Raw genomic sequence first — 17,833 nt, forward strand, 5'->3', positions numbered from 1 at the left:
GGCCCGAAACTTCGTGGGTGGGTGTTTGTGTTGCACCTCGATGCACACCCTCGGTTCTCGCTCTTGGAGCTGATAAGAGCAAGTTTACGAATGACCCGCTTACATGAAAACGAAAATTAAAACGGCTTGCTGCCTACAAGCGGCTTAAGGATTCTACTTTATCCTACAGCTCCACAGAAGCTGAAAGGAAATGATGACGATGAATTGAGCTATTTGGGTGCAGCAACCTTGTGAGCTCTAATGCGCCAGACATAGGTGCTTAAAAGCTATTTGTCCTAAAGTAAAATAAAAATAGTCGGGGTATATGGCCGAGCTCAAATACGCAAAATAAACTTGAATTACAATGCCGGATCTCTGAGGTCTTTAAATATAAAAGTGACTTCATCATGTATCCTTATGGTTGCATCGCCTAATCAAAACAAAGAGTGGATCGGAATTCTGTATACTGAAAATCTTTTACCATGTATACGTCTCTAATTTTCTTGTCCGGCACAAGTTATTAGGACGTGAAGAATCGTTAAAATTTCGCCACGTTGCTGGCATGCTTGCGGCGGGCTACGTGTTAGGAAATATTCGTGTGTTAGTCTTGTGTGCCCTATTCTTGCGCGACGAAGAATAAATTAATAAAATATCTCGCTATTAAGAGAACTGCGCCATTCGCCAAAACAGATTTAAATAATTACAGCTTATTATGCTTTTGTTGGTCCCAGAGCGGGTGCAAGTTGTTTGCTATTGCCCGTTTTAAGGAACTTTGTGTTCCTAGCAGGGCACCGAAATGTCGGATATTACAAGCTGTTTTGCATCCGCGGCCGGAGAGTCCACATTTTCATTTGCAGTGATTCCTACAAGAATAGAAACTCAACAGAAGGTGAAAGGAAATACCACTTGTTTTGTTGCATGAAGTCACTAACTGTAAATGTCTACATGGAGTACAACTGAGAATCAAGAGACGAGTTTGTATTTCTGTTGCTGTTCTGTGTCTATGGTAAATCGTCGAGATATTTACGCACGTAAACCTCAGAAAATGGAAACAGCAGTTGAACATTCGCGTCTGAAATGAAATAATGTTCAGAGCCTAACTGTTTTCTTTTTATGCGGAACAGTGCAAAGTGAGGGCTCAAATCGAGCAGCTCACGTGAAGTACAGCAGTACAAAGCACGGAAAATTTGAAGTACAGCGCCTAAAAATCAGCGCTCCACTGGTTACGAGGAAACTTGGCTCTGAAGGAAGGACCTTACAAAGCTGTGAAATTATCCATTTGTAGACACCATTACAGACATTGCCTTCTTCTATTTCCCGTACCTACGAACTCGCAGGGCGGTTTTTCAAATGGTGCAGCTGTTTCTACTATCACACTCAAGAATCTAATCAAACTCAGATTGTCGAGCTCATGATGTCAAGCGTAGGTTAACTTTACTCATGCAACTATTTAATGTCCTTGTCGCGGCCTAGTGATCGAGATCATCGAGTCGTAAGGGAGAACTATATTGCCGCAATTCAAATCGCTAGCTCGACTATGTATATCTGCTCACATTAAGTGGCGCGCATAAACCTGAACTTCAGATCCGTTACTCTTGCCTGTTCGCTGTCTCCAATATGGATCTGTCTGAGCTTTGGAATATATCTTGATGGCACCTTATTACTATGCAAAAAAGAACGAGATAGTATATTAGTCCAGAGCTTTGAGGCTTCAGTTAGGGCTACGTTCTTGGTAGAGGGCTTTCTCAATCGTGAGCATTTCGCGACATAATTCCCCGAATAATTCATGCGCCGAAAATCTTTGTACTGTTATATACTAGGCTTGTCTTAAATACAGCGTGTAAAATTAGCTTGGAATGTTTTAAATTCTTGGGAGCCTCATATGAGAGAAAAGATTGGAGCTATAAAACGCTTCGTGTCCATTTTATTAATGCTCTACATGGAATTTAGACGTTTCAAGCCATAGAAAATTATCTGGAAGCTTCATTTAAAGATTACTTGACGAGCACGTATCTGGATGTGAGTGGTGAAAATAACTTAGACCAGAGCGTCGACAATTCCGGAAAATACCACCTTCATTGTGAAGTGTAGGTAACTATAATGTAATGTAATAATTCCAGTTTGCAACTTTAGATGGTGGCAATTTTTGATCAGTCACGGCCTCCTTTCTCATGCGTCACTGAGCATACGTAACCTAATGTTCAATGATGGTACAGCAACATGTATTCCTCTAATTAAGCGAAATGAGCGCGAATAACCATCATTCTCTCAGGCAGCAAGCTCAGCGCACCTAGACGGAATACTTGCCTCAGAAGTCTCCAGCTTACAGGCCTTGTCCGAACCGGGCGTAGGCTGGAGTTGGCGAAGGTTCTTTACGGTCACCAGCTCCCTCCCGTTCGGTCTCGTGCGGGACCGGGAAACAATTCCCTCTCGTTCGTTGCCTTTCCCGCGCAGATGACGCAACTGTCAAGCACAGGTGCTTGCCCGCTCGCTGAAAGGTGCTAACGAAATTTCACGATAGCGAATGCAGCCGCGCGGCAATCCTGCGTACTTGGAGGTCATTGCTGCACGAGAGCGATTCGCAGTTGGGCACCTCTTGCGGCGACGAAGCTTTTAAGTGAGCTGCATGGAGCACTCAAGCAAATTTTATGCCACTCCTTTCCTGCTTTCAGCCTTGGAACAGTCAAGCGGGCCGCTATGTTATCGCCGGAGTAAGGTCAATATTTTGCCTTGCATGGATTTTGCTTAACATTGACATGTTGAGGTTGCTTATTATGGTATTGAGTCCTTATCTAGAACTAAGTATAAATGCCAGGGCCGAAGAAAAAAAACTGCTTGACAAGAGCTCCGGCCGTGATTGTTTGGCAGTAGACATTCATAAAAAAACTACTACATGACACGTCTTACATAGCAATAGGTAAAAAACAAATACATAGAGAAATGTATCGGCGTGAATTAACAGCTTTCAAGGTACGTGTTCAATCCGTGACACAAATATGACTCGCCGATTCTGAAAAACATATATTAATAAATAGACATATAACAAGTAAGCACAGCATGGTATATGAAATAAAAAGAAATAGATAAGGCAATGTTTGCCAAACACATATGCGTAGGTTTTCTACGTATCGATATGCGTAGGTGCGTCGTATCTATATTATGATATACTCAGCTAGAAGACTTACGCACATGTAGCAAACGTCTTATATACAGGGTGTTTCAGCGAACACTTTCAATCATATTTTAAGATCGCCTGCGGCCGACAGTGCAATTCTAGTCTATGAGCTACTGTACTCGAAGAGGCGGACATTGCTTTCAGAATAAATTGAAATGCATAAACGACTAATTAACGAAAATGCACTAATCACGTTTTTAACTAACTACCTTATGGGACATATTGCAATTTACAAATTCTAGCGGGTGAGAATGGAAGGCATATCCACTTGAAAACAAATGTGTGGATGAGACCATTTACAAGATATGCGCCGTCAAACTTGCGGTAAAAATGCACTCTTGTTCCACTTACTTTCTTAACAGGATGTCGTTTTAGGCATTGAAGTACAAAACTACCGAGAACGCCGAGGGATTTCTCCGCAAAGTTCGGCAATTAGTATCCCGGAAGTAGTGCCTTCGTGATAATTCGTTCCAAGTAGATCCGCCTGACGTACTCCCCGTCTAGAATTTGTAAATAGTAATACGTGCCATACGTTAATTAGTTAAAGACCTAATGAGTGATTTTTCTTACTTTTTTGATTATGGTTTTCAGTGTTTTGTGTAAGTAATGTCCGCCTCTTCGAGTAGACCAGCCCATGAATTAGAATTGTGTTATCTGCCACAGGCAAATGAAAAAAAAAAATTAAATGTGTTCGCTGAAACACCCGGCATAGAGATAGTAGTACACACTGTAATGCATTGAAGCCGTGATGGTAATGCATATAATTCACAGATCACGTTCACAAAACAACTGAACGGTGAACTTGAAAGAAAAAAAAAGCGTCCAGCCTTTATGCCCATCTATCCAGTACAGATAAAATGCCATTTTTGACCGTGAAAGTGTACTTCCGTGCATTTTTAAATATTGTTTATCAACACAGACATACGATACTTTAACTATTTGCGCCATTGATTGGTCCACAAAAGCGGGATGGACTACGTTGTTGCCCTCCCAGTGTCATACTGCCTTTCACTTGGCTTTGCTTCACTGTAAGGGTTTGATAATTTCTTATCACCGGGCATATAGTTACACTGCCAATATAATTTATTGCAAGGTTGGAGTCATACAGTTCAGCAAAGCGCAATATGTTAAGTGCCAGAAATGCAGGTCGACTGTGTGCGTCATACGAAATTCGAGCGGCGTACGAGGCTCAGAGATGATTTTTTTTTTTTTTTTTGTAAGGCAGACAGTTTACAAATATATTTTAGATTTCGTTTTCGACTGCGTGTTGTAGTAGGTTGCGTGGGAGACGAACACATTATTGCACAAATAACTTTATTTTCATCGGAACAATGTCTCGTAATTTGCAAAGTATAACACATTCCCTCCGCCATTTTTTTTGTGTTACACGTCCCATACTCATCCCATTTCAACTGTTGATTTTCTCACGTCGAATACAACATCTATCTTTTCAGCTCCAAGAAAGACGTTTTAGTTATTAGTTGCGTGTTTTTGTTGGGCGTTAAACAAAAAGGTCTTCGTCTTCTTTTTATCTACAATAATATTGTTTTAGACCATAATGATAGGTTATATGGTGTGGTATAAGCTACTGGTGATATATTTACTATGTTATACGATTGGAAGAATAGGGCTGTATCATCATAATCATAAATCATGGATCTGTGTCACTAACGACTGTTGTGTCATTGGTGTATATGGTAAAAAGTACACGCCCCAATTTACTCCCTAGGGGGACCCCTGCTTGTATAAGTTTAGTAAACCTGACTGCTCACTTGAAAGAGCGTAGGTTTGGGCATGTTGGTGTTCCATAACTTTTAGGTTCTTAGCGCACAAAAAGGGGCTAGAGACAGAGATACGACGCGGACACAGCGCCACATAGACATAGCGCTGTGTCCGCGTCGTACCTCTGTCTCTCGTCCCTTTTTGTGACTAAAATCCTAAAGGTTATGCTCACTTGCAATACTAACACATTGATTTCGTGTTTTCAACTATGACTTAAGAAGTTCAAGAGGCAAGCGCGCCATATTCGTAGTGCTCTAATGTCACGTACAACTTGATATGATTGTATCTATCAAAGGTTTTAGAGAAAGTGTTAGTATTTGCTAAATTGTAGTAATATTAGATCATTTTGCATTAGTAGGGCCATTTCTGTGAAACCCGAACTGATGCTCAGTCAACAAATAATACTTATGGCCAAATGACACAGCACTTATACAGATAACTGTCTCTAGTACTTTTGAATTGATAGAACGCACTGATGCCAGTCAATAGTTGGAGAGGTTGTTTCTGGTACCATATTCGAACAAAACAGTCACCTTTACGCCATTGCATACTTGACGAAAATACCCAATAAGTCAGATACACGGGGGTGTCCCAGCTATCATGCACCAAAATTTTTAAAAACGAATTTGCCACGCAGCTTGACAGAACCAAAGTAATGTTGTTTGCCGTCGCTTTGAGATACACAGATTATTTTTTGAATTCTCCCTAATTCAATTATTAGTCTTAAATGTTTAGTCAACTTCTCAAATATTATAATTAGATGAAAAGTGTCAATGAGAAAACTGTAAAGTAACATTAAATACTCTCGATATAGCTTTCTGTTGCTCAACACTTGCTACATAAATGTTTTTCTCAGCGTGAAAGAAGCCGGCGAACACACGAAAGATTGCCGTGCGACTGGCCACTCGAGACACTTTCTTGCGTCCCGAAGAAATTTCTTTACAAAATTTCAGTAATCTTAAACGCGGAAAGCTCGTTAGCGCTACTTGTACGCACAAAGTGATGCTGCATTTGATTTTTCTTGCTAATCAACTTCAAGCATTCGCTTAAAAATCACGGCCTACTTGTCGTTTTAAGCTTGCGCACTTTTTGGTATTTAACGCATGCTTAATTTCTATAAAACCATTCAAGTATCTGCATAAATGTGTTATATTCGATATCAGCATTGCTAAATTCAAGCACCAAGATACAATCCAGCCTCAAGTTGGCTTCGAAAATTATTCATTGACGCTAGATTTATAGGCTGGACAATAGGCGACTTGGAACAATGAGCTTTTGTGTCAAGTGCATCACTTTGTCTAGAAATCAAATAAGTAGGCAGTTGATCCTCTATGTCTGCTATAATGACTCCAGCTGTGAGATCACGCCTTGAGTTGTTTATAATAAATAAATCAATTAAGCTTTCGGAGACATCTGCGATAAGAGCAGGGCAGGCACCATAATCACACAGCAATATGAATCGAGGAGCAGTAGGGCGCGCGAAATCGAATTAAGCTACCAAACTGAAATTACAGTGACCACCTATATGAAGTCTCGGTTTATTCTGACGTTCACAGTTACGTAATTCCTCTGATACACGTCTCAAATGGGCATCCATCAACTTCCTTAATAAAAGGTAGCTTCGGACTTCCTTAAGGAGTTCGACCTCAAGGGAGTTGTGGTCGTGTCACGTGGCCACTATCAGGTCTTAAGCAATAGCCACACGGGGCCCATGAGGCGCTGCGTAGTTAGTATACGCGCAAAAATTCCTATCTAAGAATGCTAAGCCAATTTTACTTCATGTTTTTTCAAGCAAATTGGCTATAAAAACTTTATACTGGAAACCTATCTACTTAGCTGTGTTTTTGTTTACGGTGTGACGCGGCTAGCAAGCTATCGGTCACGGCAGGATGTCAAAACTAAATAGATTATACGGACGGTATCTTTCGATTGCTCAACATGCGCTTAATAGCAGGTTACGGAATAATGAGGAAAAAAAGGCACTAGCCTATTTCCCAAGTACATTTGATGTTCTAACTTGCCACCTTAGAATAGAATACGGTGGTGTGAAGAGTTCGTTAGCGATTCATTTTCCGACCCTGCAATACCACAGCGAAATAATAAATAAAATGAATGCTTAATGAAACAAGTCGAAGTGAATGTGCGTTGTCAAATGAAGCATGCGATGAGAACTTCAGGTATTAAAGCATCTAATAGCCCCACCTTTCGTTTTCTCCATTTCAGTTCCTCCTGCAAAGCCTGTCCTTCGCTACATCTCCAAGGAGGGGGTCATGGAATCCGCTGGCGCCGTCATTGGTCCCTTCAATGAGGGCGAACGACTCGTCATCCTTTGCGAAGTTTCGGGAGGTAAATTTCTGTTCTGTTTCAACAAAGCTGACAGTCGCGAAGACCAAACGCCGAGTGATTCTGGCAAGAAAGAGAGAAAAAAGAAAGAAAAACTACTGTCATCTTGCATTGGATGACACGCGGCCATAATATTTCTAGTGATTTACCTGGAGCCGCCTCCTTCGGTTGCGAGTTGCGGCGGAGTCCTAGAACGCTTTGTTTTATTGGTCACGAAGCTTAGCGCGACCTCTATAAAAATTAAAGCTTGATATATAACACCAAACATAGCTGTACGTCGATCCAATTGTATATATACCACGTGTTTCCGCGTAGACTTCAAGCAATTTTTAAGAATCGCCCGTGACAGATAGAGCAATTCTATTCCGTGAGCTGGTCCTCCCGATAAGACACGTTTTACTGGCCCGACAGGGCGCAATGCAAAATTGGCTAATCAACATAAACATTTTTAATTATATTTCGACTTAATTATTTAGCGGTATACAGTGCAAGTGGCGAAATGTAGCCAGTGAGTTGCAAAGCACATCCACTTGGAGCAAATACTAAGGATGGCAGCGGTTTTGAGATATGCGCCGTCAAACTTGAAATAAAAATGAACTGTTGCTTCGGTTACATTTTTTAGGAAAATGTTATTATATGCATTATAGCACAAAAATAACTGGGACGCCCATGTTTTTCGTCGCCAACTTCGGGAATTAATATGTCGAAACTGGTGCAATCTTGAAAATTCGTTCTAACATGTTACGCCTTGCGAGCTCACCGACTACAATTCATAAATTACAATGCGTGCCATAAAGTGATTAATGAGTTCATTAGTGGTTGTTGTTAATTAGTCGAATATGCATTTACATTTATCGTGATAGTAATGTGCGCCTGTTAGAGAAATCCAGCTCAAGGATTACAAGTGTGCTATCTGCCACAGGTGACCCTTCAAAATTGGTTAAATTAAAACACGCGGCATAGTTACCGTGGGTCAGAGGAGGAAAACTCATGTGCAAGCTATGCCAAACCTGATTAAAGGCCGCTGCAACAGCCTTACGGAAACTATTTCGAGGAGCGATGCGAGTAACTTAACGCTGCAACGAAGCCCGGCTCCTTTAGATCTATAGCCAAGGGGATCAATTAAGTTGGAATGTGTAGTAGGTATCACATCCGCTTCGCTTCTCTATCAGGTTTCATTGCGCCTGGAAACCACGTGCGCTCTAGAACGACTCACGCAGCGGGAACGTTATCGTACAGGTGGCGGGACCTCACTTCTAGTTTATTGCTCTGAATAACAGAAACAGTTCCACGCACAGTCAGTTAAAGGAGGAGAAAGCCTTTTATTAGAAAGCATTGAGTTCTGCCGGCAAGTATGTAACCACCTACATGCAACTCTGCGTATGGAATGCGGTTTGGGGACAGAAGGGCGCTATAAGACGGACGTTGAGAGGGAGGAAATAGAGGAGAAAGACTGCGAACAAAAGTATGATCATTATATGTACAGGTGAAACGAAGGTGTCTGTGCTGACGAAACATTTGATCTTGTTAACTACTACTCGAATGTCCAGAAGAACTGATGACGAATAAATTTTACTGAAAATGAGCTGACGAAAGTTTTCGTCGTCCCCAGGCGAGTGGCTTCCTCAGCCTAGGATGCTATGGTCCCTGAAAATAGAAAATCAAAAGCTAAACGTTGCTTTCAGGACAAGGCATGGGACCTAGTATTCGTGCTAGCTTCTTTGGTTCTCGGAAGATGTTCAGGTGCCATTCGTTTAAATAACAAGTCGTTTTCTTTTTCTCAGCTGGAAATTCCAATAAATTTTTTCCCCCGTTTCTAAAGCAACGCCTAACAGGCTCGTATTAAGCCAATAGACACTGGAGCCGAGGTAAGTGTAGAAAATTAGCAGTATTTTTAATTAAATGTGGAGGTCACAAGGAAAGGAGCAATTATTAGTGGTAGAAAAGAAAACTTGCCACTGGTTGAAGCCTCTCACGATCTCCGCATGGCACGTGCGATGCTCTTTGAATGGAGCTACAGTGATGGCTGCCCCCCCCCCCCCTCCCCGTCATCTTTTCTTGAGGTATTTATGTATTCTCTTATCAAATTAACCCTTGGAATGTTGGCCAGCACAACTCACAGCCATGGCGCCAAGTGTGAAACATGCTTTCAACCAAAGGACTACGTATTGTGGCAGCTTAGGAGAAGGCAACGGGCCAATAAACCTGCATGTGCTACCTGAGCAGGGTGTGGAGGATTCGCAGTGTGTGGGTTCGGGTCCCACCGACAGAAAGTTGTTCTTTTGGTCCACTTTCCTTTCCATTTACACTATCATTTCTACGCTTCAATTAAAAACAACAAATAATTTCCGCTATGCTTTCCTTGGCATCATTAACTGTTGACTTCATGTTGTTCTGACTAAGAAATATCGGGCCCCTCGGTTCCCCTTCTTCTCGTTTGCTAAAGGTTTACTTAATTGAAGTTTATTTAGACGTTAAGAACATGTAATTTTCCCTGTGCTTTCCTTGGGTTCATTGTCTGTCGGCTTCTCATGGTGTTTCATAAATAAGATTGAACTCCTCTATTCCTTTCTTTCATCCTGCTCAGCTCACAGCTATCGCAGTAAGGAATGACGGTTGGACGAAGACGACACAGGTAGCTGCTGTTGAGTAACGCGTTCACGTGAATTCGACAGTTCATTGTATCAAGTCGACGTGGGAGTTTACTTGGAAGTCTTGAATTTCAAGTGGGATCAGTCGAGTGAAGGAAGTGATTCCGAGGAAGCTGTAGACTCCACTGGAGATTACAATTAATGTGGGCGCATTTGTTCCCCATCACAGTCCCATGACAGTCCCATCAGCTACATCCGCAACCGTCGATTACATTATTATACTTTCAGATGTGATGGGTGAACTGTGCTTCCACAGAAGGTTATATGGCGATGTAAGCGGAACATGCAGTATTATTTTTTTTTACCCATCAAGTCCGGTAACTGGTACGGCAAGCCATTTGACAACATTTTCCGCCGCCAGTGGTGTTACAGTTTAACAGACGGCAGTGGCCAATTTAGGCTTGGATGGAGGTTCATGGTACCGCCACCACCATCACCACCATCAACAACAACGAAATATTGAATCAATTCGTAGTCATCGTAGGGCAGAGAACGCAAAACACAAATATCGATTATGGTATTTTCTGAAGAAATGCCAACTGAATGTATGAAAAATGATCTAGCTATGCGGGCCTGACCCGCTGTTTGGCGACTGTAAAGCATTCTGCAAGGAAGGCAGATGTCATCAACGAAACGTGAAGGATCACTGAAATGTAGCACCAGATTTGTTCATTGAATATGCTTTCATATTGTGGAGACGAAGGCAGCAACTAACCAAAATTAGCACATTTCGTGATGTTGCCTAAACTAAATTCGTCTTGTCATACTGGCCCAGAACCAGCCGCGTAACGCAATGAGGCGTTCTGCCAAGTACGACTTGAGGTGGCGTTGGAAAATTACGGTTTGACGAGACATTAAAACAACGTTACTGAAGTAAAAGAGGAACAAAAGCACAGGAAGCGACACGGATGGGCGCCAACTTTCGACTCCTTCATTACTACAGCGTCTGATCATGAAATTACGTACGGCGGCCATGTGCCTCGTTTCCTGGACGTTTTGGTTCTTTTTGATACCGCATCATATAGACTCCCCAAATCGCCACCTTCGAAACTTTGTCACTGACGATTTCCCTCTGCTGTCTGTCTTAGAAGTACGCTGTCTGAAGCGCGAGTGATTAAAGTGTCGCTCGTAATGTGCGACCCCAACGATGAACCAGTCGTGCGAAGCCATTCTCAGGGTTATTTTAAACAAACGCCGCAGCTGCTGCTATTCGGGAACGTGTTGGTTGTCCTAGTTAAATGCTAGTCCTACCTACACTTACTTGTCAGTATAGCATCTCTCGTGGTGCTGCGAAAATGACTTATGACCCAAATGTAAATAATGAAAATTAATAGGAAGTTATCTTTTATAAAAGAAGTAAAATGAAAGCTCGCAGTGGTGCATGACCGACCATGGTGGATAGGTAGAAAAGAGGCGCGTAAGAGGGGTAAACATAAAGAAGAATTTTTTATTAGAACTGTTACCTAGCTCTGTTTCATGTGACGTCCTTTTATCCAAGCCACAACACGTCAAAAAAAGAAAAAAAAAAAAACGATGCACTATAACAAGGTAGTACAACCATGCTTGTGTTTGCATCGACGTGTATATGTGCACCCGGTGCTCGGAATTAGAATTTGATTGCGTTCGCACCCATATTTATAGATGGACCATTGCCGCAACAGGAAACGCAAGAAATTGTACACTTGCTGCATTTAACGGTGTAGCTAGCCCATCAGACGTGTTCTGGTTCCGTGCTCTCTGTCATCTAGGCTCAGAGCACTTAACAGCCTTCAGTCACTGGGAGCAGCTTTGCCCTAATAGCTTTCTGTATGTTGCTGCTGCAGGCTGTGTAGCAGAGATACAGTGCTTCTTAAGAGGGTCTCACAATAGAAACTGAGCGTACGTTTACCGGGCCCATGAGACCACACGTGCGGCATCAGTCGCTTCCAGAAATCGCGTCTTGCGCAACAGCGTCAACAGTGTTTCGAGAAGGAATGCCAAGAGCCGATGTTTATTTCTTTCTTCCTCTAAATGGAGACGCCAAGCAGCGGAAAGAACAACGGCACGAAAAAAGGCCAGTCTATAGAAACGCCATTAGATGCATGCTCGCATATCTACGAGCGTGCAGATAACCGTCAAACGGTGAAGCAGAAGCTGTTAGCTTGGAAAAACAGTTCAGCAAGCTTGATGATCCTACTTCGTTTTATTTTTCACTTAGTATTCTATCGAATTAAACGCAAACATCCACTCAGGCAGCAGCAGCCTGCATGCTTTACGCAGCTAATTTTCCTCTACATGCGCGTGCGTACCCGGTTGCGTATTTCCAACTGCTCGTAGGTACAACGGGGCGTGGAACTTGCGGAGACGACGGACGTTTGCGCGCATGCGCGAGAGAGCGGGTGCGAGAGAGAAAATGTGGGGAGTTTTGATTCTTGAAAATACGACTCTGCCTAGGTACTACGGAGGAGTCCCTTGGGGCGCGGTGTATGCGCTTGTCCCTAGGCGCGCCGTGCCGGCAGAAGTCGCGGGGCGCGGTTGTGCTGAACTTAGCATCGCAAGTTGGCGGCTCGACGCAATCATAATTAATCGATCATGTTTTTACTAATGAAAACAACGTGTCATTATTTCGCATTATTGGCGGCGCCTCCAGGACACCAAAGCGGCAACGGGGATATCAAAGCTAGAAGCCGGACTGGTCCGTGGGTTGGGGCTCGCAGAGGCCTGCGCGTGCCAGGGGAGTATAAGATCGGCTGTCCGCTATCGCGGACAGCCAATGTTTTATGCGAACACCCCCAGGCACGCTTCGGCCTCTGCGGCCCCAACCCACGGGCCGCCCGGCTTCCAGCTTTGATCCCCCCGCTACCGCTTGGGTCCCCCGGAGATCCTGCGCCGCCTGCTTTAATATAACCTCAGGTGCTCTCCTGAGGCCTCCGTTTGCCGGTTACATGTGCCCTCCTGGAGCAGTGCTTGTAAAAAATCCGATCTATCGTCGCGACGAAAAATTCGACCCGCGACTTATAAAACACCAGTCAGAACATTGTCCCTTCAGACACAGCGATCACCAAGCGGCGTCCGCGCCCACTGCCTCACCGCGCGGGCAGCCAGCGGCGGAGCGTATAAACCAACTCGACCGAACTCCGCAATGCCGGCATGTCAAGGGACAAACGAATACAACGCAATCTAAGAAACCTCCTCCGTAGTGCCTAGGCTGAGTCATATATTCAAGGAGCAAAAGCCCCCAGATTTTCTCTCTCGCGCCCGCTCTTACTCGCGCCTGCACAGAAACGTCGAGCTCCGTCAAAAGTGGCACGCCCCGTTGTAGCTGCTAGCGGATGAAAATACGCTACCCGGTTGCGCGTTTTGCGCGTGCAACAGGGACAACTAAATCGCGCCGCGCCACACGTAAGAGCCAGCGGATTGCAACGAAGCTCGAAAGATAGCGCGGATTGCCGCGTAAGTGAATATTTCTTTTCGACGAACTTCCAGGGGCCGCGCCAGCTTCCATTTCTCCCACCATTAGAATACGTGTAGTAACAGCAGCAGCAACAGCAGCAGCAGCAGCAGCAGCAGCAGCAGCAATGTGCAGTTCGATAACCGCGGGGCCCACGCAACCCGTTACTGACACCACAGTGTCGATAAAGGGACTCTCTCCTCGCGAGCAAAAAGAGAGGCGACTGATTCTATTGCCGGCCTCCGTGCGAGTGTGCGCGGGTAAGTATGTAACCGTGTTAGCGGCCATCTTTCCTCAGGCCTGCGGGTGCGGGGGTGGCGAGTGAAGAAGGGCGCGAAAGAGAGAGTGCCGCATTGTTTGGCTGCGAGTGCGCGCGCTCTCCGCAGTTTCTGTTTCTGGGCGCGCTCCCTACATACGCACACCCCGCCACCACGGTGCTTGCACAGTCGCCTTGCTGCTCACATCGGGCTCCCGTGTGTGGAGTGCTGGCGCAAACGTCCGCGCTTCGCCGTGTTACCTTAGCTGGCCGGATCGTTTTCGCGCGCGAGCACGGTTTCGATGACCGCGGGTGCACGTGAACTCGCTAGTTGAACGGCGACGTGCTTCGCTCAGCTTGCACCTTAATTATAGCTTACTTCGTTTTTTTCGTCGTTTTCCCCTATGATTGCGATATTCCTTGTCGCGGTCTTTTCGCGGAAGTCTTTATATCTTACTTCGGGTTCTTTCAGTACTTCCATTTCTTGCTATCGTGCAGTGGGTTTCCTGTGGAGGCACTTGGCTGTCTGCTGGCTTGTTTTAGTCGCTCGGCACGCAAGGAACATGCTCGGTACCCGTGAACATGCACGTGAGGATCCGGAGGCCATCCCGGAGAATTAGTTAGTTGGTTAGTCTTTCCGAAAGCCTAAAGTCGATAAATTCTTTTAATTGTCCTTTGCAAGGGGGCGCAGCTGGCAGAAGGAAAAACGAATTGTGGTGAAGACTTCAACCCATGACTGCAAAATTCACCTCTTTGAATAGTTTTGAACAGGTTATGGCGCTGCGCTTCTGAACCCGAGATTATGGGTTCCGTGGCGGCCGCTGCGGCCGCAGCGTCCGCAAGGGCCGAAATACGAAAACGCTCCCGTGCTTTATTTTTAGGAGCACGTTAAAGAACTCCAGGTGGTTAAAATTAATCCGCAGAGCTACCCCCCCCCCCCCCCCCCCCGCCATAATCTTATAATCAGATTGCGGTTTCGAGGCGCACAACCCTTGAATTTAATTTCTGATTTTTGAAATGTTGCACTCAACAAATGTATACAGTAGCCATTTCAACTTTCAGTTACGTGCTTATCTGAAAGCGTGCTCCATTAAACTTAACGAATCGGAGGCCGCGTTTTGCGTTATTATCTTAATAGAGGGTATCCTATATTTCTTGTGTTAAAATTGCATACCTGAGAAAGAAAATCAGTGAAATTAACGCAATATTCGTACCTTTGCGAGAGCGTATTGTCAGCACAAGTACACCTTAAAGAAGATGTTTTCAATGCGACTAACATTAATTGGGAACTTCACAAAGTTTTCTGGTATGTCTGTTTGTCATCGGCTAACCTCTTTCTCGCCAACTTGGGTCACTGGGTGGTCATGGTCGAATGAGCATCCGGCTGTTGCACTGAGGGAACCGGGTTCCAAACCAACCATCAGATCATCTTTGGTTTCTGGGTATGTTCGACTGGGTATGTGCCGCTCTTCAAATAACCTCTTTGACGCCAACTAGCGTCACTGGGGGCGGGACACTTTTCAATAAAGAAATAAATCTGTAAATTTCCTCAGGTGCTGGGCGGTTTCTCACATAATTCACATGAGGCATCCAGGAGAGATCTCTGTTAATGACCACCCTCCAAAAATCTGTGACTTGTGCTGTACGAGATCAGCTGTCCGTCGACGGATATCACGTATGGAGGCATTGGCTGCCTGGTAAATGCCACCACTGCACAGTTTTCACATGATATTTGAAGTCCTTGCTCTCGGAGGTAGGATGATGTTCAAGTGGCTGCCTTCCGAAGCCGCGGGCGAAGCTGCAGTCGCGTCACAGCCGACGCCCATCTATGCCGACAAATGTCGTCGGCATAGATGGTGCATCAAAGGATGTCGGCGAGTCCAATTAGTGTTACACTGAGGAGCGCTGGGCTCAGTACTCCGCGCTGAGGCACCCCATGGTTCCTGTAATGCTGGGAGGTTGGGCCATCCTTGGTAAGTATGAAGAATGATCTCTTTTGTAGACAGCTACTAATCCAGAAATAGATCTTGCCACCAAGTCCTACTGCGTCTAAAGCGTTGAAAATCATTTCGTGCGTTGCGTTATCGTATGCTCCTTTAACATCGAGGTGCAGGTCAGCAAATAATCTTTTGCAAGACTCCTGGTCCTCGACGTACGTCACCAAGCCGATAACGTTGTCTATGGCAGAACGGCCACGCCTGAAACCGGCCATTGTATCTGAATATACCAGGTAATGTTCGAGGTACCATTCTAGCCGTGCTAGAACCATCGTCTCCATTAGTATTCCGACGCAACTGGCAAGCGAAATTGGTCGGTATGATGTAATGTCTACAGGTGACTTGCCAGGCTTGGGCAGTGGAATCAGGGGCGCGATTGGAGATATTTTGTTCGATACGCGTTCTGTTCAGTTGCTGCAACGTCACAAAGTTGCAGTATGCAAAATTTGTGATAGCGGGGCGGAGAGAGCAGCCAATCAGGAAGCGGTGACCTCCCCGGAAGTTTACTTCCGTCGTTTGTCGTCTGCTTGCAGACAGTATACTACAAAACGAAATGTTTCTCGTCTTCCAAGTGAATGAAATCGTTACCTAAAAAAACGTATTTTATCTTCTCAAGCCCAAACACGTTTTCAAATAGTAGTACGTGTGACTACTGCAATTTATAACTATTAGGTTCTTTGCGTCGTCCCTAGGTGGTGTCGCGCACAGCGAGAAGAAAAAAAGAAAAAGAAAACGACGGGAGGAGTGGCGCACTTTTCAAGGGGCAGCGACAACATTCCAGTGGCTCGCTGGCACCAATGATGTTATCGATTTATCTGTACAACCAACGAATTATTTGTTTCGAGAAACAAAAATGACGCCGGAATTCACTTTCTGCCATTTCTTCAAACGCGCTTTCGCACCGCCACCCGCTCTCCTCCTTCCTCTAGAAACGCCAGCGCAACAACCTAAGTTCCCAACGGAAGCGCCATTTTCTCGAATTAAACTATGGATTCGATTCAAACGTGCTATTCCGCAGCCGAAAAGGCCGCCTGTTGGATCCAATCCAATCCACCAGACGCGCCATGCGAAGCCATATGATCGCTCCAAACTTCTCAACTCCCGTCGCGTTCGGACGAAATGCTCGGTGGGCGGATGATTGACAGGAGCGTGTCGTCATTTTGACGTCACCAAAAACGGGGCGGCGCCCCGCGGCTGGCGACGTCGGCGCGGAGTAGGCCAATCGCGCGCGCCGGTAACCGAACGAACGCGCCGAACAACCATCTCCGATCGCACCCCTGGTGACTAGTCTTCCATTCCTGGGGAACCGCACCTGTCTGCCAGGAGCTGTTGAACAAGAGCAGGAGTAATTTGAAAGCCTTTTTGCCAGGATTACATAGGGCGTCGGGTCCTGGTGATGATAAACGCTTGCAGAAGGCAAGGGCAGCTTCGTGTTCGTCCATCGTGAGAAGACTTTCCATGTGTGGGTCGGCTGAAATCGGTGAGTGGTCGAACGTGGATGTTCCAGCGGATCTAGTTTCGCCAGCAATCCTTCTGGAGAAACCGTCAGCGACGTCAATCTCTCTTCATTGTTGGTGAAGGGCCAAAGTGTCGAAATGGTGGCAGTGCTCAGGGGTTCCACGGAGACCATGAACAGCTTTTTTTTATTCAAGTACCCTAAAGGCCCATACGGGCATTACATAGGGGTGTTGCAATAAATTAGTGATGAATACAGTATACGCACTTAAAGAGATAATGCATGCCAAAATAAAAAAGAACACAAGTGGGTGAACAAAACAGGGGGAAAACAGTAATAGCAATACAATGCCCCATCCTAAACGTTGAAGATACCTATAGCATTAAAATGGGTGTTATACAAAATCAACGTAACTTGGTCACTTCATACGAGGAAAAATGCTTGCTAAAAAAGTACACATACAGATACTGCATGAAACAATGAAATTACACAACCAGATAAAATGTTATGCACTACAAGGAACTAGGTGTTAACCTAGAACAAATCCATTTGCGCAAGGATTATTAAAATATGGTGAGGAAAAAAAAGCAAAAAAAGAAAAAGTGCACTATAACACAGTGATGCCTATAACGAATGAGCAAGTGAATCCTACGTCAGTACGTTAAAATAGTGTTTTAGTTTTGCTAGGAAATCATCATGACTTAGAGCTAATACGATTTCATTTGCTAAATTATTCCAGTGATATATCGCGAGAAAGAAGGGCA

At 44.7% G+C, this 17,833-nt stretch overlaps 1 protein-coding gene across 1 annotated transcript in view; it reads left to right on the forward strand.

The window, feature by feature from the left end:
- LOC126543350 (synaptogenesis protein syg-2-like) overlaps positions 1-17,833 on the forward strand; it is a 961,852-nt gene that overhangs the window by 648,265 nt on the left and 295,754 nt on the right. Inside the window, exon 4 of the mRNA XM_055062075.1 lies at positions 7,160-7,282. Coding sequence (XP_054918050.1) covers positions 7,160-7,282 — 123 coding nt within the window. The remainder of the gene's footprint in view (positions 1-7,159; positions 7,283-17,833) is intronic.

This window comes from Dermacentor andersoni, chromosome 1 (assembly GCF_023375885.2).
Source record: "Dermacentor andersoni chromosome 1, qqDerAnde1_hic_scaffold, whole genome shotgun sequence".
NCBI lineage: Eukaryota > Metazoa > Arthropoda > Arachnida > Ixodida > Ixodidae > Dermacentor > Dermacentor andersoni.